The 24,883-nt window shown below is 36.6% G+C and overlaps 2 protein-coding genes across 2 annotated transcripts; both read left to right on the forward strand.

The window, feature by feature from the left end:
* Positions 1-1,380: 1,380 nt before the first annotated feature.
* LOC147838655 (uncharacterized) lies at positions 1,381-13,328 on the forward strand. Its single transcript, XM_087304674.2, is given in 5 exon segments — positions 1,381-1,574; positions 2,668-5,716; positions 5,718-12,142; positions 12,265-12,350; positions 12,636-13,328. Coding segments are annotated over 5 exon segments (9,699 nt in total). The 5' UTR covers positions 1,381-1,513; the 3' UTR covers positions 12,714-13,328.
* Positions 13,329-17,026: 3,698 nt separating this feature from the next.
* On the forward strand, positions 17,027-21,729 carry LOC562053 (uncharacterized). The gene is given in 3 exon segments (NM_001386817.1): positions 17,027-17,779; positions 20,862-20,975; positions 21,356-21,729. Coding segments are annotated over 3 exon segments (804 nt in total). The 5' UTR covers positions 17,027-17,148; the 3' UTR covers positions 21,415-21,729.
* Positions 21,730-24,883: the final 3,154 nt, after the last annotated feature.

Genomic DNA, 24,883 nt, shown 5'->3' on the forward strand with positions numbered 1-24,883 from the left:
CATTTGGACTGTTTTACCAATGTTTATGTTATATTTCTGCACCTTTTTCTACTAACTAATCCTATAAATTCACTTTTTTTGTTGTTAGTTTAGACAACATTTTTAGGCAGCAGCTCCTTTTGAAAAGAATTTAATGTCTCTCATTGCATTTCACTGTTGTGAAAGAATGAGAAAACAATTATTGTGACCATAATGCTTATCACAGGTCATGTTGTTGCATCAAGTTTGGGTGCAAATTTTATTTCCTCATAACAATATTACTCGTTCCGCATATAGCATGACACTGCTGACACACTTTAACACATTGTCATTATTCAGGTTTACTGGAATGTGGAGATCATCCAAGCAAAGAGGCCTTCAATTGTATCAGCAGAAACACAAAACACACATTTAGGTTTATTATTTACACAAAAGCATGGAATGCAGGAGAGGTTTCTCCTCTACAATCAGATCATGATAACGTTACAACTGAACAATGCTGCTTATTGAACAATTGATTCCAATGCATTTCCATCCACCGTGCAATATTGTGTGTGTGGCGAAAACAATTGAAAATTCTCAGTTTCTCAGGATGTAAAAGCAATATTTTACCTGATCGGTGTTCAGTAGCACTTCTTGGAAATACATTCACAACACCTATAGTGTTGCTCACAAAACAAAGAGGAGTAAATTAAGCATAGTAATGATGAAACAGAGTACAAGCTTGAAACTTCTACGTGCAAAAGTAGACAAACTAGTGTGCATGGATTTCCAAACCCAACTGAAAGGAAAAATGTGGGCTGCAATTATAAAGAGAAGATAATATGCAAGTTATTCTGATTATTTCACCTGCAAACGAATAAAAAAACGATTAAATCACTCAAAAACACGATGATATATGTAATCGTTTGTCTTAAAATCACAGCTACAGTGCACTAATATTGATTTCTTATCTCTTCTGAAGTTGAAATATTGGTATTGTGAATATAAACATGTTAGGAAACTTAATTTTAATTAATTGTTTTAACTAAATCTTAAAATCTAAATCTCCTAATATCAATGTTGACACTTTTGATCCTTATCGTACAGGTGTGGTTGGTTATAGCTACTGTAATTAGCAGGAACTGTGGCATTGTATATTGACACAACAATGCAGTCTGAAAGTGAAACTGTTTATACCTAAAATAGTGATAATGGCTACTTAATAATATGCTACTGCTAATGGCTTTAATAATAAACTCAAAACTTATAATTTAAGTTGCTGGATAAATCTATTTTAGTGCTTGCATTTTCTTTTTCAAACTTAAACTATAATTGTAGTTTTTACTGCAAAAATCTCAACAAATTCTATAGAAATTCCGAGAACCTGTTATGTTAGTATAAAATATGGTGGGTGGGGTTTAAGGATCTGTCAGCTGTCAAATCTAAGCATAAGAGAATGTTTCATTACTAAGTGATAGAGTAATACTCATGTTCGGTTGCTTCCCAAGGGTAATTTTTCTTGCATTACGCTTAGAAGCAATACTCCTGGAGGATGCTTCGATTGATTTTATATGTTGGATTGGCTTTACTGATCAGCAGATCAACGATAACAGGTAAGACGTCTATAATTATTTGAGTAAATATGATGAGAATGGAAGACAATTCATGATTGCATATCCAGAAAAGCGCTATATATACACAATTGAAGTCTGAATTATTAGCCCCCCAGTTTATTTTTTCCCCAATTTCTGTTTAACAGAGAGACTTTTTAAACACATTTGTAAACATATAAGGTTTTAATAACTCATCTCTAATAACTGATTTATTTTCTCTTTGTCATGATGACAGTAAATAATATTTGACTAGATATTCTTCAAGACACTTCTATACAGCTTAAAGTGACATTTAAAGGCTTAACTAGGTTAATTAGGGTAACTAGGCAGGTTAGGGTAATTAGGCAAGTTAATGTATGATGATGGTTTGTTCTGTAAACTATCGAAAAATATATAGCTTAAAGGGGCTAATAATATTGACCTTAAAATGGTTCATAAAAAATTGAAAGCTGCTTTTATTCTAGCTGAAATAAAGCAATGTTGAAAAACAATGTTCCTCAAAAAATGATAGGAAGACATTTGGAGACTTCACTTTCAAAAGTGCATAACATAATTAAAAGGTTTAAGAAATCCGGAGGAATTTCAGTGTATTCATTAAACAATAAAAAATTATTAAATAAACAAATAATTATTACAAATAATTTTTCAGTTTTGTTTTTCACCAAATGCATCCAGAATTTTTGGTTATGGCCCAGAATTTTCATTTCGGTGCATCACTAGATTTTTAACATTCTCAAAACTATTGCTTTGCAATACTCATAATTAAGTTCTCTTTTTTGCAAAATATATATATTTTTTCTGGTTAGCACATGATTTATTAATTCTTTCACTGAAATTGGACTGTTTATTAAAGGTTAAAGGCAATTAAGTTCCTGATTTTAAGTTGTATCGTTTGATTGCAACTTAAATTTAAAAGTATGTACATCCTGTTTACAGTGTTTACCAATGCATGTAACTTATGCTGAAACAGTTTAATGTGAAACCCTTACAAAAAATTATTTTAGGTAACATTTCATATACATTTTGTATTGTTTCCTGTTCTGTTAATTTCTTAATTTAAGCTCTTTGTTAAACTAATTTTTTACATCATCAGATGCACAGTCTACAACTGAACCAACAATAACCCCTGCTTCAACAGATGAATCAACTACACAAACATCTACAACCGAACGAACAATAACCCCTGCCTCAACAACTGCATTAACTACAGGAACATCTACAACTGAGTCAACAACAAACTCTGTTTCAACATCTACATCAACTACAGATACATCTACAACTGAATCGACAACAACACCTGCAGAAATATATACTTTAACTAGTGAAACATATACATCTGAACCTACAACAACCCCTGCTTTAACATCTACATCAACTACAGAAACATCTACATTAACTACAGAAACAACAACATCTAAATCTACAACAACCCCTACTTCAACATCTACATCACCTACAGAAACATCTACAACTGAATCACCAACAACCCCTACTTCAACATCTACATCACCTACAGAAACATCTACAACTGAATCACCAACAACCCCTACTCCAACATCTACATCACCTACAGAAACATCTACAACCGAATCAACAAAAACCCCTACTCCAACATCTACATCAACTACAGAAACATCTACAACCGAATCAACAACAACCCCTACTTCAACATCTACATCACCTACAGAAACATCTACAACTGAATCACCAACAACCCCTACTTCAACATCTACATCAACTACAGAAACATCTACAACTGAATCACCAACAACCCCTACTTCAACATCTACATCACCTACAGAAACAACTACAACTGAATCACCAACAACCCCTACTTCTACATCTACATCAACTACAGAAACATCTACAACCGAATCAACAACAACCCCTACTCCAACATCTACATCACCTACAGAAACATCTACAACTGAATCACCAACAACCCCTACTCCAACATCTACATCAACTACAGAAACATCTACAACTGAATCAACAACAATCTCTTCTTCAACATCTACATCACCTACAGAAACATCTACAACTGAATCACCAACAACCCCTACTCCAACATCTACATCACCTACAGAAACAACTACAACTGAATCAACAACAACCCCTACTTCAACATCTACATCACCAACAGAAACATCTACAACTGAATCAACAACAACCCCTACTTCAACATCTACATCACCAACAGAAACATCTACAACCGAATCAACAACAACCCCTACTCCAACATCTACATCAACTACAGAAACATCTACAACTGAATCAACAACAATCTCTTCTTCAACATCTACATCACCTACAGAAACATCTACAACTGAATCACCAACAACCCCTACTCCAACATCTACATCACCTACAGAAACATCTACAACCGAATCAACAACAACCCCTACTTCAACATCTACATCACCTACAGAAACATCTACAACTGAATCAACAACAATCCCTACTCCAACATCTACATCAACTACAGAAACAACTACAACCGAATCACCAACAACCCCTACTTCAACATCAACATCAACTACAGAAACATCTACAACTGAATCACCAACAACCCCTACTCCAACATCTACATCAACTACAGAAACATCTACAACTGAATCACCAACAACCCCTACTCCAACATCAACATCAACTACAGAAACATCTACAACTGAATCACCAACAACCCCTACTCCAACATCTACATCACCTACAGAAACATCTACAACCGAATCAACAACAACCCCTACTTCAACATCTACATCAACTACAGAAACATCTACAACTGAATCACCAACAACCCCTACTCCAACATCTACATCACCTACAGAAACATCTACAACCGAATCAACAACAACCCCTACTCCAACATCTACATCAACTACAGAAACATCTACAACTGAATCAACAACAATCTCTTCTTCAACATCTACATCACCTACAGAAACATCTACAACTGAATCAACAACAACCCCTACTCCAACATCTACATCACCTACAGAAACATCTACAACCGAATCAACAACAACCCCTACTTCAACATCTACATCACCTACAGAAACAACTACAACTGAATCACCAACAACCCCTACTTCAACATCTACATCACCTACAGAAACATCTACAACTGAATCAACAACAACTCCTACTTCAACATCTACATCAACTACAGAAACATCTACAACTGAATCACCAACAACCCCTACTCCAACATCTACATCAACTACAGAAACATCTACAACCGAATCAACAACAACCCCTACTCCAACATCTACATCAACTACAGAAACATCTACAACCGAATCAACAACAACACCTACTTCAACATCTACATCAACTACAGAAACATCTACAACTGAATCACCAACAACCCCTACTTCAACATCTACAACACCTACAGAAACATCTACAACCGAATCAACAACAACCCCTACTTCAACATCTACATCAACTACAGAAACATCTACAACTGAATCAACAACAACCCCTACTTCAACATCTACATCACCTACAGAAACATCTACAACTGAATCACCAACAACCCCTACTCTAACATCTACATCAACTACAACAACCCCTACTCTAACATCTACATCAACTACAGAAACATCTACAACTGAATCACCAACAACCCCTACTCTAACATCTACATCACCTACAGAAACATCTACAACTGAATCACCAACAACCCCTACTCTAACATCTACATCAACTACAGAAACATCTACAACTGAATCACCAACAACCCCTACTCCAACATCTACATCAACTACAGAAACATCTACAACTGAATCAACAACAACCCCTACTTCAACATCTACATCACCTACAGAAACATCTACAACCGAATCAACAACAACCCCTACTTCAACATCTACATCACCTACAGAAACATCTACAACTGAATCACCAACAACCCCTACTCCAACATCTACATCACCTACAGAAACATCTACAACCGAATCAACAACAACCCCTACTCCAACATCTACATCAACTACAGAAGCATCTACAACTGAATCAACAACAATCTCTTCTTCAACATCTACATCACCTACAGAAACATCTACAACTGAATCAACAACAACCCCTACTTCAACATCTACATCACCTACAGAAACAACTACAACTGAATCACCAACAACCCCCTACTTCAACATCTACATCAACTACAGAAACATCTACAACCGAATCAACAACAACCCCTACTCCAACATCTACATCACCTACAGAAACATCTACAACTGAATCACCAACAACCCCTACTCCAACATCTACATCAACTACAGAAACATCTACAACTGAATCAACAACAATCTCTTCTTCAACATCTACATCACCTACAGAAACATCTACAACTGAATCACCAACGACCCCTACTCCAACATCTACATCACCTACAGAAACATCTACAACCGAATCAACAACAACCCCTACTCCAACATCTACATCAACTACAGAAACATCTACAACTGAATCAACAACAATCTCTTCTTCAACATCTACATCACCTACAGAAACATCTACAACTGAATCAACAACAACCCCTACTTCAACATCTACATCACCAACAGAAACATCTACAACTGAATCAACAACAACCCCTACTTCAACATCTACATCACCTACAGAAACATCTACAACCGAATCAACAACAACCCCTACTCCAACATCTACATCAACTACAGAAACATCTACAACTGAATCAACAACAACCCCTACTCCAACATCTACATCAACTACAGAAACATCTACAACTGAATCAACAACAACCCCTACTCCAACATCTACATCACCTACAGAAACATCTACAACCGAGTCAACAACAACCCCTACTCCAACATCTACATCACCTACAGAAACATCTACAACCGAATCAACAACAACCCCTACTCCAACATCTACATCAACTACAGAAACATCTACAACTGAATCAACAACAACCCCTACTCCAACATCTACATCACCTACAGAAACATCTACAACCGAATCAACAACAACCCCTACTCCAACATCTACATCAACTACAGAAACATCTACAACCGAATCAACAACAACCCCTACTCCAACATCTACATCAACTACAGAAACATCTACAACTGAATCAACAACAATCTCTTCTTCAACATCTACATCACCTACAGAAACATCTACAACTGAATCAACAACAACCCCTACTCCAACATCTACATCACCTACAGAAACATCTACAACCGAATCAACAACAACCCCTACTTCAACATCTACATCACCTACAGAAACAACTACAACTGAATCACCAACAACCCCTACTTCAACATCTACATCAACTACAGAAACATCTACAACTGAATCACCAACAACCCCTACTCCAACATCTACATCAACTACAGAAACATCTACAACCGAATCAACAACAACCCCTACTCCAACATCTACATCAACTACAGAAACATCTACAACCGAATCAACAACAACACCTACTCCAACATCTACATCAACTACAGAAACATCTACAACCGAATCAACAACAACACCTACTTCAACATCTACATCAACTACAGAAACATCTACAACTGAATCACCAACAACCCCTACTTCAACATCTACAACACCTACAGAAACATCTACAACCGAATCAACAACAACCCCTACTTCAACATCTACATCAACTACAGAAACATCTACAACTGAATCAACAACAACCCCTACTTCAACATCTACATCACCTACAGAAACATCTACAACTGAATCACCAACAACCCCTACTCCAACATCTACATCACCTACAGAAACATCTACAACCGAATCAACAACAACCCCTACTTCAACATCTACATCACCTACAGAAACATCTACAACCGAATCAACAACAACCCCTACTTCAACATCTACATCACCTACAGAAACATCTACAACTGAATCACCAACAACCCCTACTTCAACATCTACATCACCTACAGAAACATCTACAACCGAATCAACAACAACCCCTACTTCAACATCTACATCACCTACAGAAACATCTACAACTGAATCAACAACAACCCCTACTTCAACATCTACATCACCTACAGAAACATCTACAACCGAATCAACAACAACCCCTACTTCAACATCTACATTACCTACAGAAACATCTACAACTGAATCACCAACAACCCCTACTCCAACATCTACATCACCTACAGAAACATCTACAACCGAATCAACAACAACCCCTACTCCAACATCTACATCAACTACAGAAACATCTACAACTGAATCAACAACAATCTCTTCTTCAACATCTACATCACCAACAGAAACATCTACAACTGAATCACCAACAACCCCTACTTCAACATCTACATCACCTACAGAAACATCTACAACTGAATCAACAACAATCCCTACTCCAACATCTACATCAACTACAGAAACATCTACAACTGAATCACCAACAACCCCTACTTCAACATCTACATCACCTACAGAAACATCTACAACTGAATCAACAACAACCCCTACTTCAACATCTACATCAACTACAGAAACATCTACAACTGAATCACCAACAACCCCTACTCCAACATCTACATCAACTACAGAAACATCTACAACCGAATCAACAACAACCCCTACTCCAACATCTACATCAACTACAGAAACATCTACAACCGAATCAACAACAACACCTACTCCAACATCTACATCAACTACAGAAACAACTACAACCGAATCAACAACAACCCCTACTTCAACATCAACATCAACTACAGAAACATCTACAACTGAATCAACAACAACCCCTACTTCAACATCTACATCACCTACAGAAACATCTACAACTGAATCACCAACAACCCCTACTCCAACATCTACATCACCTACAGAAACATCTACAACCGAATCACCAACAACCCCTACTCCAACATCTACATCACCTACAGAAACATCTACAACCGAATCAACAACAACCCCTACTTCAACATCTACATCACCTACAGAAACATCTACAACCGAATCAACAACAACCCCTACTCCAACATCTACATCAACTACAGAAACATCTACAACCGAATCAACAACAACACCTACTCCAACATCTACATCAACTACAGAAACAACTACAACCGAATCAACAACAACCCCTACTTCAACATCAACATCAACTACAGAAACATCTACAACTGAATCAACAACAACCCCTACTTCAACATCTACATCACCTACAGAAACATCTACAACTGAATCACCAACAACCCCTACTCCAACATCTACATCACCTACAGAAACATCTACAACCGAATCACCAACAACCCCTACTCCAACATCTACATCACCTACAGAAACATCTACAACCGAATCAACAACAACCCCTACTTCAACATCTACATCACCTACAGAAACATCTACAACCGAATCAACAACAACCCCTACTTCAACATCTACATCACCTACAGAAACAACTACAACTGAATCACCAACAACCCCTACTTCAACATCTACATCACCTACAGAAACATCTACAACTGAATCAACAACAATCCCTACTCCAACATCTACATCAACTACAGAAACAACTACAACCGAATCACCAACAACCCCTACTTCAACATCTACATCAACTACAGAAACATCTACAACCGAATCAACAACAACCCCTACTTCAACATCTACATCACCTACAGAAACATCTACAACTGAATCACCAACAACCCCTACTCCAACATCTACATCAACTACAGAAACAACTACAACCGAATCAACAACAACCCCTACTTCAACATCAGCATCAACTACAGAAACATCTACAACTGAATCACCAACAACCCCTACTCCAACATCTACATCACCTACAGAAACATCTACAACTGAATCACCAACAACCCCTACTCCAACATCTACATCACCTACTGAAACATCTACAACCGAATCTAGAACAACCCCTACTTCAACATCTATATCAACTACAGACACATCTACAACTGAATCAACAACAATGCCCACTTCAACTACAGACATTTCTATAACTGAATTAACAACCATTCCTGTTTTAACATCTACATTAACTACAGACACATCCACTACCGAATCGCCAACAACCCCTACTTCAACATCTACATCACCTACAGAAACATCTACATTAACTACAGAACAATCTACAATTGAATCAACGACAACCCCTGCTACAGTTCAGACAATAACTGAGCCAACATCAACATCTAAAACTCAAACAACAACTGTACCAAGGTCCCTATTAACATCTACTACTCAATCAATAACTGTACCAACATATACATCAAAATCTACACCTGAATCAACTGTTGTACCTACATCCCCATCAACATCTACATCTCAAACAACAACTGTACCAACAACTACAGTTCAGACAACAATAACTGTGCCAACAACATCAACATCTACGACTCAAACAACAACTGTACCATTGTCCCTATTAACATCTACAACACAATCCATAATTGAACGAACATATACATCAACATCTTCACCTGAATCAACTGTTGTACCTACATCCCCATCAACATCTACAACTCAGTCAACAACTGTACCAACATCTACATTTCAGACAACAACTGAACCAACATCAACATCGACAACACAAGCAACAAATTTACCAACATCTATAGTCCAGACAATAACTGAACCAACATCAACATTTATCCCTCAATCAACAACTGTAGCAACATCAACATCTACAACTCAAACAATTGTACCAACATCCCTATTGACATCTTTAACTCAAACAACATTTACAACACAAACAACATCTGTACCAACATCTACAGTTCAGACAACAACTGAACCCACATCCTTATTAACATCTACAACCCAAACAACATCTACAACACAAAAAACAACTGTACCAACATCTACAGTTCAGACAACAGCTGTACCAACAACATCATCAACGTCTACAGCTCCAACAACAACTGTGCCAACATCTACAGTTCAGACAACAACTGTACCAACATCTACAGCTCAAACAACAACTGTACCAACATCTACAGTTCAGACAACAACTGTACCAACAACATCATCAACATCTACAACTCAAACAACATCTGTACCAACATCTATAGCTCAAACAACTGTACCAACAACATCATCAACATCTACAGCTCAAACAACAACTGTACCATCATCTACAGTTCAGACAACAACTGTACCAACAACACCATCAACATCTACAACTCAAACAACATCTGTACCAACAGCTATAGTTCAGACAACAATTGTACCAACAGCATCATCAACATCTACAGCTCAAACAACAACATCATCAACATCTACAGCTCAAACAACATCTGTACCAACATCTACAGTTCAGACAACAACTGTACCAACAACATTATCAACATCTATAACTCAAACATTAGCTCTACCAACATCTATAGTTCAGACAACTGTACCAACAACATCATCAATGTCTACAGCTCAAACAACAACTGTACCAACAACACCATCAACATCTACAGCTCAAACAACAAATGTGCCAACATCTACAGTTAAGACAACAACTGTACCAACAACATCATCAACATTTACTACTCAAACAACAACTGTACCAACAACATCATCATTGTCTACAGCTCAAACAACAACTGCACCAACATCTACAGTTCAGACAACAACTGTACCAACAACATCATCAACGTCTACAGCTCAAACAACAACTGTACCAACAACATCATCAACATTTACTACTCAAACAACAACTGTACCAACAACATCATCATTGTCTACAGCTCAAACAACAACTGTACCAACATCTACAGTTCAGACAACTGTACCAACAACATCATCAATGTCTACAGCTCAAACAACAACTGTACCAACAACACCATCAACATCTACAGCTCAAACAACAAATGTGCCAACATCTACAGTTAAGACAACAACTGTACCAACAACATTATCAACATTTACTACTCAAACAACAACTGTACCAACAACATCATCAATGTCTACAGCTCAAACAACAACTGCACCAACATCTACAGTTCAGACAACAACTGTACCAACAACATCATCAACGTCTACAGCTCAAACAACAACTGTACCAACAACATCATCAACATTTACTACTCAAACAACAACTGTACCAACAACATTATCATTGTCTACAGCTCAAACAACAACTGCACCAACATCTACAGTTCAGACAACAACTGAACCAACATCAACATCTACAACTCAATTCACAATCTTACAAAAATCTACAACTCAATCAACAACTGTACCAACATCTACAACTCAAACAATTGTACCAACATCTACAGTTCAAACAACAACTGTACCAACAACATCATCAACATCTACAGCTCAAACAACAACTGTGCCATCATCTATGGTTCAGACAACAACTGTACCAACAACATCATCAACATCTACAGTTCAGACAACAACTGTACTAACAACATCATCAATGTCTACAACTCAAACAACAACTGTACCAACATCATCAACATCTACAGCTCCAACAACAACTGTACCAGCATCCTTGTTAACATCTACATCAGCTGCACCAGCATCTACCACTCAATCAACTGCATTAACTTTTGCACCTCAAACAGCAACTTCAAGAAGTAAGCTAACTTTATGACCTCTTGAACTGTTCACTGAAGTTTTTGTGGTTCACTTCATTTTGATCACATTATTGTGTATGTTTCATCATTTATGCTGATGTGATTTATTTATTTTTTGTTAGATATGACCGCACTGGCTTATGCAACTTTCAAAATGAGGTCTTTTGCTGAGCTGAGCAATGACGATATCATTACAATTATCGAAAAGGTAAGCTTTGACACTTTTTTGTGCAATTAGAAGCATTAACTTGCAAACAATACAATACATTTATCAAGCAATCACTTACATATGCAAGATTCATAGTATTATCCTAATTATCATTTGTATACACTCATTTTTACTCAAATATGTATATTAATTTCCAATATTGGAAATAGAGCTGGAATTATTTGCCCAGTAATCATTTGTAGAAACTTTTGTTTTTATTTTGGGGATAACTTAAGAAACAATACTGTGTATTTAACCGTAATGCATACATCATTTTCATTGCAGTTTGTCAAGCACCTTCAAACAAACATCACTGGGACCATCAAGATAACTGTGAAGAAATCCAAAAAATTGCTGACCTGATACAGAAAACTTCTGTCCGACCATGTGCCGTCCTACTTTCAGGGGTCACTACTGCAGAATAATCTGCAACTTATCTAGCATATGTTTATGCAGCCACAGCCCAGTACTGGGAAACACCCACACACATTCACATTTACACACATACACTACGGCCATTTGGCTTGTTCAATTCCCTATAGCGCATGTGTTTGGACTGGGGGGGAAACCGGAGCATCCAGAGGAAAACCACGCCAACACAGGGAGAACATGCAGACTGTACGCAGAAACGCCAACTGGGTCTGCCGGGACTTGAATCAGCAACCTTCTTGCAGTTAGGCGACTAACCAGTGAGCCACCGTGTCGCCCCAAATATTTTTAGTTTCTGCTTAAAACACTAAAATGTCATTTATTTATTTCTATTGTATATATATATTGTTTGACTGTGATAATAATTGTACATCTTACATTTGCAATGAGGGGAAAAGGGTTAACATCATATTTTCAATGTATTTATTTAATTTAATTGTATTAATATGTTTAGTTGTGTAGTGTGTAATGATGTAAAGCTGACATATTAGTTAGATAAGTCTTTTAGGACTATAGGTAAAAAGTGCAATAAAAAAATTCTGGATGTAGCATACATGTAAATGTACTAGTAATAACAACACAGGTTCATTCTGAAAGCGTAGCCCTATTTATATTTTTGGAGATCGCGAATTATGTAGCCAGAAGTACGTATGGCTACATTTTATCTTTAAAATGAATGCTACAGGGCGGTGTGAGGCCGTTCCTTTTCACGCTTACCAGCTGACTGCTTACCTCCATATGGATTTCTCGCTGTTACCAGTTTGCTAGCTCGACACGTACAGTGGCGGTCTTGAGAACAGAGCAAATCACGATGAAGTAAATAACAGGGTGAGAATGTGGTTAACTCTGAAATTATGGTAAAATCAGGCTGCAGAGAGGGCTTTTCATTTTCTACTTTTGAAAACACTATTGGTTGGGTTTAGGAAAGTGGGTAAGCAGGTCAATCAGTGCTTTTTATTGATTGGGTTTAGGCAAGGGGGAGAGTGGGGGGATCAGTAAGTCAGTCAGTCAGTCAGTCGACAGCGGCCTCTGGTGGTTTTACATGAAAATAGCAGGCGTGAATGGCACTCGCAAGAGAAATTTGAGATCTGAACAAGCATACACAGCGGCCTCTGGTGGATTCTCGAAAACAAAAACTGCAAAAAAGTAGCTCATGGGACATACTTTTTTTTCTGAAATGGGTACATAATCAGAATGAGTCTGGGTTAAGAACTAACTTTGTCATTTATTTCTGCTCTACTATGTCAATGATTACCAGCATTTCAAAATGCTCTATTTTTATGAGCTGAAGAGCTGTGTTTCACCTGTTTATACACAGGCAAGCAAACTCTTACTTTTCGGGATCAAGAAAGAAATATTATTTGCCCCTTTAAAGAGCCCATATTATACATGAAATAGGGTCATATCTTGGTTGTAAGGGTCTCCAACAACAGTCTAATATGCATGCAAAGTCAAAAAACACTTTCATGGTCTTATAATCTGCATTTATTTTTACCTAATTATCCCAGCGACTCCTGTATGAATCGTCCAGTGATTAATTTATTCCCAAACCCCTCCTTGGCGCGAAGCTAATCTGCGCTGATTGGACCGATGACAGTCTGTTGCGATTGGTCGACTGCCTTCAGTCAGAGAATGAAATGCCCAATAGCTAATCAGCAATATAAAAGTAATCACAGTTCATACGCGCTCCATAGTGTAGGCGTGGATTTTAGCTGCCACACACACACACAAACACACACACACCTCTGGACGACAACGCTCCCGCTTCCGCCCGCACCCGCCAGGTTTTAGCCTGAACCCGACCGCTCCCGCTTATATTTAGAATTTCTTGTCCCGGTGCCCGAACCACCCCGTTTTCTGCCTGCCGCGCCCGATCCCGCTAAAGAGCGGGGGAGAACATAACCGAAAATCACCCAGCTATACAGTCCAGAGACAGCCAGACAGAGCTCGCTCTCTCTCTCTCTCTCTCTCATACGCGCGCACTAACACATACACACAAGCGCCAAGCAGACACACAGGCAGGCAAAGCTCTGTCTCATTCGCATAGCAATATCCACGATATTGCTAGACAGCCCGCTCCCGTCCCAAGTTAAACCTGTTACCGACCGCTCCCGCGATTGATTCGGAAATTTATTCCCGCGGCTGTCCCCGCGCCAGATTTCTGCGGCGCGGGAATAAATTTCCGAATCAATCGCGGGCAGACCTCTACCACGAAGCTCCGTAAACAAACAGCACGCGTCGCGTTTTTAACGTGACTTTGCACGCGATAAGAGAATATAGCCAGTTAACCTGATGCAGTACACTCGGTTACAAGTAACAAATCACAACTAAATACATTTGCAAGCTAGAGTCAACTAGGCAACTTTAATCGCACGTACTTACACTTGAGAAATGGAGGAAGAAACTCATCCTGACGTCCATTAGTAAGTAACTCTTTACTGATCCTTCCTTTAACAAACGCAGATGAAGTATTCTTTGTAGCATGTAGTTTCCAGAAGTTTCCAACTGCTTGGTTATAATGCTGAGGTTTCATCTCTGGGTAGAGAATCGATAATGTCCATCTGCAGTGTGACTTCAATCGACCGGCATGTTTGTGTGCGTGTGTTTGTGGGTGTGTGTGTGTGTCTGGGTTTCTGCGTCAGAGGGCGGGGCCTCAGGTTTGAAATCTCCCGGGTTTGCGCGTGCACGTGAATAACTTGGTTTCGTTCGTACTTCATGGTGAAACACCTAATGAATCGGTATCAAGGCGACTCGTTTGAAGCACTATGAGTCGACTCTTTTATAGATGAATCAACCGTTTTAAACACTGTATTCTTACAGATTTAAGCCTTAGCTGGATACTTCACTTCACTTAGAGCTGTGTTACACACTACATGGAGGGGAATTTTCAAAAACCCATAATATGGGCTCTTTAAGCTAGATTTTTTTTGATAGCCTACAGAACAAACCATCGTTTTACAATAACTTGCCTAATTACCCTAACCTGCCTAGTTAACCTAATTAACCTAGTTAAGCCTTTAAATGTCACTTTAAGCGATATATATGTATGTATATATATATATATATATATATATATATATATATATATATGTATATATATCAATCAGCTAAATGGTGCAGTTACTATTACACACAAAAGTCTGACTTCTGAATCAAATGCAGGACATATAGACTTGCGTATTATTATTACGCGACGTGGGTCAAAGCAAGCATAATTTAGTGGCTTTTTTATGGGTCATTTTGTCTTGGCACTGTATTTGAGCATGCATTTGACTTAGCTGTGTTAAAACAACGAAACATTATTATTTTGTAATGTATTTGATATTGATAGTTAACACTGAACGGTTTGATACTGTTAGATGTCACAATAAATGTCAGCAAATTTACAGTATCAATAACCACACACTGATTGTATCATCGTATGTCATTCTGATCAAACATTTTCACTGCAAACAGACAGACTGGTTAAAGGTCAGCAGCACTGTTTACCCAGGACTTCAGTTTATCATTGATTACAAAGCTGGTTATTTATTAAAAAAACAACAACCATCTGCTTAATGCCTTTTAATAGAGATTTTAATAGCCGTAACATTTTATATTCTCTTTTAATGAAGGATATACGTGAATTTAAAGAAAATAGCTCATAATAATGTAAGTGTAATGGCTTAATTATAACAATCCTAACTCATCAAAATAAAAAGGCTCTTTTGTTTTGAGGCTGTCATTCAAAATAATGAAGAAATCTTTGAGAGGATCCATAATAATACAATTGTCCTCCTTTTATTTAGGATTTATATGGTAAAATAATTTCCCAGAGATGGGTTGCAGCTGGAAGTACATCCGTTGCGTAAAAACATATGCTTTATGGATTAATAAAGGGACTAAGCCTAAAAGAAAATGAATGAATGAATGAATGAATGTTAAAATAATTTAATTAAATAATTTTAATTAAATTAAGCACTTACAACAATAAAACTTTAAAGCAATTAAGAACTTTGATATAATAAAAAGATAATACAGATTAAAAATAAAATTATATTAAGTATATTCGCAACAAGTCCCGCCCATTCCTCGGTTTGGCCAATTAGAAGAAGCACACTACTTCATACATACCAGCCAGCTTGTCATTCATGCGTAAATAAGCCCCGCCTACACATATACTAGGCCAATCAGAAGAAACGAACAGTTTCCACCTTCAAGGCGAGCCTGTCAATCATGTGCAAATAAACCCGCCCACGCGTGAGAGCCGGAGACGTTCCTCCTCCCTCTCCCACTTTCACAGCGAGATTTCGGCGTAAAATGAAGTTTTATAAATAACGACAACTTTGTCTAATAGTAAACAATCAGCATTAAATACGTTTCACAGCTAATGGCAGCGGAAATCGACCATGACGATCCATTCCAGGAGATTCTGCATCAAATCGGTGGGAAAAGTAACGTTCATTTAGTCAGCGCTGCGAGCGGACCTGATGGAGACCCCGTCTTAAAGGACTTCATCGCTGATATGTTTAACAACGGAGACATCAGCGTGGCTAGCACCAACGGCGAAATCAAAACCCAAACAAACATGTGCAATCCTGAAGGGTGTGTTCAAAGTTCGCCCAAACCCCCAGAGAAGCCGTTAAACCGTAAAACCGTCAGCAGAAACACCGGCGGACAGAAGAGAGCGATGACGTGCTCGCTCGTCATATTCATCTTCACGCAGGATTACGTGTGTGATAAAACTAATCAAGTGTGTCTGCGGGAGATCCTGAAGGACGTGCGGGCGCGGCTGAGGAGAAACGCGCTCCCGCCGGCTCTTCTGGGACTCGTTCAGTCGTCCGGTGATCGATCGGAGAGCAGCGATTCACTGCTGATTCTGGATCGATCGCTGCGATCGGTGTTTATCGGACACCCGCAGCAGGCCATATGGACCGGGCGCTACGTCAGCAAGCGCCCGGATTTGTTGCAGGACATCCGACTGAACGCCTGCAGGGCTGTCAGGAGCTCAATGTCTGCAGGTTAGACATTCAGCATTCATTGCTTCATGACAAAACTGAACTGTGGTTTATTTGCACATTCATTCAGGCTGTCTGCGGGTCTTCAGAGTTTTAAAACAAAAATTTAGGCCTAAAAAAGTGTTAAATTTACTGAGATTTTGTCTTTAATAATTGTAAACATGTCTTATTTTTTCTACGTCCATGAAAACATATATGCTATATTCATTTATTCATTCATTTTCTTGTCGGCTTAGTCCTTTTATTAATCCGGGGTTGCCACAGCGGAATGAACCGCCAACTTATCCAGCAAGTTTTTACCTTGGTTTTTGCACTGCAGATGCCTTTGCAGCAGCAACCCATCTCTGGGAAACATCCACACACACTCTTATATACTACGGACAATTTAGCCTACCCAATTCACCTGCACCGCATGTGTTTAGACTGTGGGGGAAACCAGACCACCTGGAGGAAACCGACTCGGATGCAGGGAGAACATGCAAACTCCACACAGAAATGCCAACTGATCCAGCCGAGGCTCGAACCAGTGACCCTCTTGCTGTGAGGTGACAGCACTACCTACTGCGCCACTTCGTCGCCTAATAAAACTGTATTTATAACTCTGTTATCAGTATGATTTAATCATCATCCTTGCAGTAATATTTGTTTGAAAGTTATCTGTATTCACATATGCTGAGGACTCTGACCTGGACAGACTGCTGTGTGTACATTTAGTTTATTACAGTTTTTATAGATGTTTTTAAAGATGTTATATTATGCGCATAAAACTAGGATTTGCTTGTTTTGACAGTTTATTTACAATATGTGGCTAATACAAACTAGTTATAATAGAAAATATATTATAAGTCTTAAATTTCATTCATAATGGTCTTAAAAATGTCTTTAAAGTCTTCATTTTGACTTTGTGAAACCTGCAGAAACGCTCATCATTTGTAGAGTAAAAAGAATATGAGGTGGCGCAGTGGCGCATTAGGTAGTGCTGTCGCCTCAAAGCAAGAAGGTCGCTGGTTCGAGCCTCGGCTGGGTCAGTTAGTGTTTCTGTGTGGAGTTTGCATGTTCTCCCTGTGTTGGCGTGGGTTTCCTCCGGGTGCTCCGGTTTCCCCCACAGTCCAAACACATGCGCTAGAGGGGAATTGGGTAGGCTAGATTGTCTGTAGCGTGTGAGTTTGAATGAGAGTGTGTGGATGTTTTCCAGAAATGGGTTGTGGCTGGAAGGGCATCCGTTGCGCAAAACATGTGCTGGATAAGTTGGCGGTTCATTCCGCTGTGGCATTAATAAAGGGACTAGGCCGACAAGAAAATGAATGAATGAATGAACTTGAATTGAATAATATCAGATGTAAATGAGCCCTCTGTTTATCATGGGGATATTTTTGGTTTACTATGTAGGTCACAACTAGGGATGCAACGATTAAGCGATTTCACTATTAACCGCAATTTAATTCATCAAGGTTAATTAATCGTAGACGCTTTTCAACACAGCGTAAATAAAGTTATGCCAACTGTGCACTAGTTTAAGGTTCTGAGCTTGTACAATGAGATTAACACACACACACACACAAGGTTTAACTATGGCTGATGCTATTAACTAAGGGCCGTTCACATTTTGCATCTTTTGCACAGGAAAATTTGCTTCCAATAGAGGCGCATGGCTTTTTTTCCCTTTAAAAGAGAAATACTTCTAATAGATTTACATTTGACAAATACTGTTTGTTTATTTATTTATTATTTGATATTTATTTATTTGTTTATTAATTAATTAATTTATTATTTATTTTTTATTTGTGTATTTATTTATTATTTATTTATTTGTTTGTTTATTAATTAATTCATTTATTATTTGTTTATTATTTATGTCTTTTAATTATTTATTCATTTATTTATTTGTCTGTTCATTTATTCATTATTTATTTATTTGTTTGTTAATTAATTAATTAATTAATTGTTTATTCAATGTTTATTTATTTATTATTTATTAATTAATTTATTATTTATTTATGTATTTGTTTATTTGTTATTTATTTATTATTTATTTGTTTGTTTATTAATTAATCAATTAATTTATTTATTATTTAGTTATTTATTATTTATTTATTATTTATTCATTCATTATTTATTTGTTTGTTTATTTATTTATTTATTCATTTTTTTTATTTGTTAATTATTTATTTGTTTATTATTTTTTCATTATTTATTTGTTTGCTTGTTTATTTATTATTTATCATTTTTATTTATTTATTTATTTGTTTATTAATTAATTAATTTATTATTTGTTTATTATTCATTTATTTATTTATTTATTTAAGTATTATTTATTTATTGGTTTGTTTGTTATTTATTTATTTGTCTATTTATTTATTTATTTATTATTTGTTTATTTAATGTTTATTTGTTATTTATTTATGTATTCAATTATTTTTTTTATTTATTTGTTTGTTTGTTTGTTTATTTAATTGTTTGCTTATTTTTATTTTTTTTTAATGTGTTTATGTTTCCCAGAGATGGGTTGCGGCTGGAAGGGCATGCGCTGCGTAAAAACGTGCTGGATAAGTTGGCGGTTCATTCCGCTGTGGCGACACAGGATTAATAAAGGGATTAAGTTGACCTGAAAATGAATGAATGAATGAATTATTTATGTATTATTTATTTATTTGTTTATTCATTTATTAATTTATTCATTTTTTCAATTTATTTTCAGTTTAAGATTATTACTTGTTTAAATCTCAGAAACTTTTTTCACTTATTTTGAAGTCCAAAGAGAAATAGACTATTGTATGTTCATTATTATTATTTAGTGTTGTACAGTATTATTTGGTTACTGAGCAGCAATAAATAACACTTTACAATATAAGGAGTTTTCATGTGATTTTAGAAACTAGTCATTTTAAAATCAATGAATGCACAATAACAGTGAAACCGTGATTATTCCTCCGACTATAATCGTACAACCAAAATCTATAATCGTTGCATCCCTAGTCACAACTCTGGCAGAGTCACATGATTTGGAGAGTTATAATGAATTGAGCCCCTAGAAAGAAAGAAAGAGAGAAAGAAAAGCGTTTAATGAGGTCTTTCTCGGTTCCAGAGAGCGGCGCTGGCAGTAAAAGCAGTTTGTTTTGGCCCCTGAAGTGTTTACCAGGAATCTTCAGGAAAGGACACAGAGGGCAGGCTGACTTCAACACTAATAATCAGCAAAAAGGTATGACATTTATTCTTCATACGTGTTGACGTGACAGATAAACATATAAATATGCCTATAGACGTATTCACTGACAGCCAAGATGATGATCTAACCAGAGGAGTCTGTGTTATTAGTTGCAGTGGTTGTTATTTGGGAATAACACACCTTGAAATATCACAATTGACCAATCAGAATCCAGGTATTCCAGACAGCCGTCTAATAATCTGCGATAACAGCTGCATAGATGCACTTTATCACTTTAAGATGAATAAATACAGTAATGAATGTATTGTCCATGTTAGTAAATACAATAACTAATAGAAAATTATTACCGTGATCAGGATCAAACCAGTTGTTTCACTATTATTGATTAAATCGCATACTCTTTTCCCTCTCAGCCAATCCAAATCCAGCTGAAGAAGCGATTCCCCTGCAGATGCGTGCCGTGGCTCACTGACGCCAGGTTATCTTCACTACAAAAAGAGCACAATGGAGGAAAAACAACCCTCGGAGAGCGTGTCTGTGTGCTACACAGGTCATTTACTCCTGCACTACGGCTGGAGGATTCAGACAATGGAGAAATAAAGACAAAGAAAATCTGCTGCTGCTGCGTTATTCATGATGCATTGATATGATATGTGGGACGTAGAGAGTTTATTAGGGTTAATTAATCTAATGTGAGCGCTGCTGAACACTGTGACTGACTGAGATGCATTAATTGCTGTTATTTTAAATAAAAACACTGTTGATTTGACCGAACTTTGACAGAAAATCACATGAGTTTGTGCTGATTTCATTGAACTTGAATCATTCATCCTTCTGTTTAATCATTTCTCAAATATTTGCCAAGTGATGTTTATTTGATTTAACTTTTTCTTTACTTATGTAGTATAAATAAGTTTTTTTATTTTATTTTGACGTCTTACTAAAATTTAGTTTAATAGTTCTGTTTATTTTATTGTGTTTTAATGTACTTTATTTTAATTTTAGTGAATTTTTCATTTTATACTATATTTTTTTATTTCATTCTACTTAATTTTGTCATTGTACTTTGTGTTATTTAATTAGTTTCATTTTCATTTTTTTAATTTGAATTAATTGTACTTTTTGTTATTTAATTATTTTTATTTTCACATTTCATTTTGCCTCATTTATTTGCATAATTAATATTTACATTTTATTAAATAAAGTTTAATTTACTGTATTTGATTTCACCTAATTTATTGTGTCACCTAAAACAGTGTCATAAAAATATCGATGTTTATTTAATTTTACTCTTTTGTTTTTTCCTTTTTATTAAAATTAACTTTATAAAACTTATTTTTTTATTGTATTTTATGGTGTTTTATTGTACTTAATTTTGGGTGAAGCAGTCGCCTCACAGCAAGAAGGTCACTGGTTCGAGCCTCGGCTGGGTCAGTTGGTGTTTCTGTGTGGAGTTTGCATGTTCTCCCTGGGTTCGCGTGGATTTCCTCCGGGTGCTCCGGTTTCCCCCACAGTTCAAACACATGCGGTACAGGTGAATTGGGTAGGCTAAATTGTCCGTAGTGTATGAGTGTGAATGAGTGTGTATGGATGTTTCCCAGAGATGGGTTGCAGCTGGAAGGGCATCCTCTGTGTAATAAACATATGCTGGATAAGTTGGCGGTTCATTCCGCTGTGGCGACCCCGGATTAATAAAGGGACCAAACCGAAAATAAAATGAATGAATGAATGTAACTTATAATTAATATAACTATTATTAATATAACTAAAACGAATTAAATAATCTGCTTATTTTTTCATATTTAAATGTTACTTGACGGTTTTATTTTGTTGTACCACCTTTTGTTATTTTATTGTGTTTTAATTTACTTTAATTTTGGTAAGTGCTTCATTTTATATTTTGTCTATTATTTATGTTTTATTTCATTTTAATATATATTTTTTTACATTTTATTTTACCTTTTATTTCACTCTCCTTAATTTTTTTATTTTATTGTGTTTTATTAACTTTTATGTAATTTACTTAGTTTTTTTTATAATTTTACCTATTTTGCAATTTTTATTGTAGTCTACTTTTTAAATTTAATTTAATTTCATTACATTTGATTTTGCCTAATTTAATTGACTAACAAAATTTTATTTAATTTTAGTTTAGTTTAATTCCTGCTTAAAAAGTTTACTTCTATCTGTCTATCCATTTATCTGTCTGTCTGTCTAACTCTAATTTAATTTTACTGGATAGATTTTGCTTTATTTAATTGTCCAATAAAATGTAATTTAATTTTACAGTTTTCTTTTACTTTATTTAATTTAACTTTAATAGATATTATTCAGTTTAATTTTCCTTTTCTAAAAATTTTATTTTATTGTAATTTCATTTTTATTATGTTTCAATGTACTAAATTTATTTTGGTTAAATTTTATTTCAGTAATATTCACTCACCGGCCACTTTATTAGGTACACTTTACTAGTACCAGGTTGGACCCCCTTTTGCCTTCAGAACTGCCTTAATCCTTCGTGGCAGAGATTCAACAAGCTACTGGAAATATTCCTCAGAGATTTTGCTCCATATTGACATGATAGCATCACACAGTTGCTGCAGATTTGTCGGCTGCACATCCATGATGTGAATCTCTCGTTCCACCACATCTCAAAGCTGCTCTATTAGATTGAGCTCTGGTGACTGTGGAGGCCATTTGAGTACAGTGAACTCATCGTCATGTTCTAGACACCAGTCTGAGATGATTGAGCTTTATGACATGCTGCGTTATCCTGCTGGAAGTAGCCATCAGAAGATGGAGACACTGTGCTCATAAAGGGATGGACATGGTCAGCAGCAATACTCAGGTAGGCTGTGGCGTTGACACCATGCTCAACTGGAACTAATGGACCCAAAGTGTGCCAAGAAAATCTCCCCCACACCATTACACCACTATCACCAGCCTGAACCGCTGATACAAGGCAGGATGGATCCATCCTTTCATGTTGTTGAGGCCAAATTGTGAACCGAGCATCTGAATGTGTCAGCAGAAATGGAGACTCATCAGAGCAGGCAACGTTTCTCCAATCTTCTATTGTCCAGTTTTGGTGAGTCTGTGTGAATTGTAGCCTCAGTTTCCTGTTCTTAGCTGACAGGAGCGGCACCCGGTGTGCTCTTCTGCTGCTGTAGCCCATCCGCCTCAAGGTTGGACGTGTTGTGTGTTCAGAGATGCTCTTCTGCAGAGCTCGGTTGTAACGAGTGCTTATTTGAGTTACTGTTGCCTTATATCAGCTGGAACGTTCTCCTCTGACCTCTTGCATCAACCTAAATCCCCTTTCTTTCTCATTCTGATGCTCAGTTTGAACTGCAGCAGATCGTCTTGACCATGTCTACATGCCTAAATGCGTTGAGTTGCTGCCATCTGATTGGCTGATTAGAAATTTGCGTTAACAAGCAGTTGGACAGGCGTTTCATTTTATTTAATTTTTAAATCTTTAAACATTTTATTTTACCTTTTTATTACATTCTACTTTTGACATTTTATTGTTTTATTCGTTTTTTTGTAGTTCACTTTGTTTTGTTTTATGTCGCCTAATTTATTTGCATTATTATTTTTTATCTTTTACTATTTAATTCATTGATTTTGCCCAATTTAATTGTCTAATGAAAATTAATTTAATTTAGGTTAACTAATTCCCGCTTGAACCACAGAGTGTCGTAATCATCAACAGCTCCGTTTGCTCTTTACCAGACAGCAAGAGAAGAAGACCCGCTGAATTGGGCCAACCGTTTCAAAGCCTGTCTGAAAACATCCACTTTTTACAATCCGACCGAACACATATTCATTAAAAAAATCAAATATAACAACCATAAATAATATAAATACACGTACGTACAATCAAAATATCTTATGAATTCAATAACATATAAATAACACTTTACATTTTCAGGCATCACGGT

Source organism: Danio rerio, chromosome 22, assembly GCF_052040795.2.
Source record: "Danio rerio strain M-AB ecotype USA chromosome 22, GRCz13ab, whole genome shotgun sequence".
Lineage (NCBI taxonomy): Eukaryota > Metazoa > Chordata > Actinopteri > Cypriniformes > Danionidae > Danio > Danio rerio.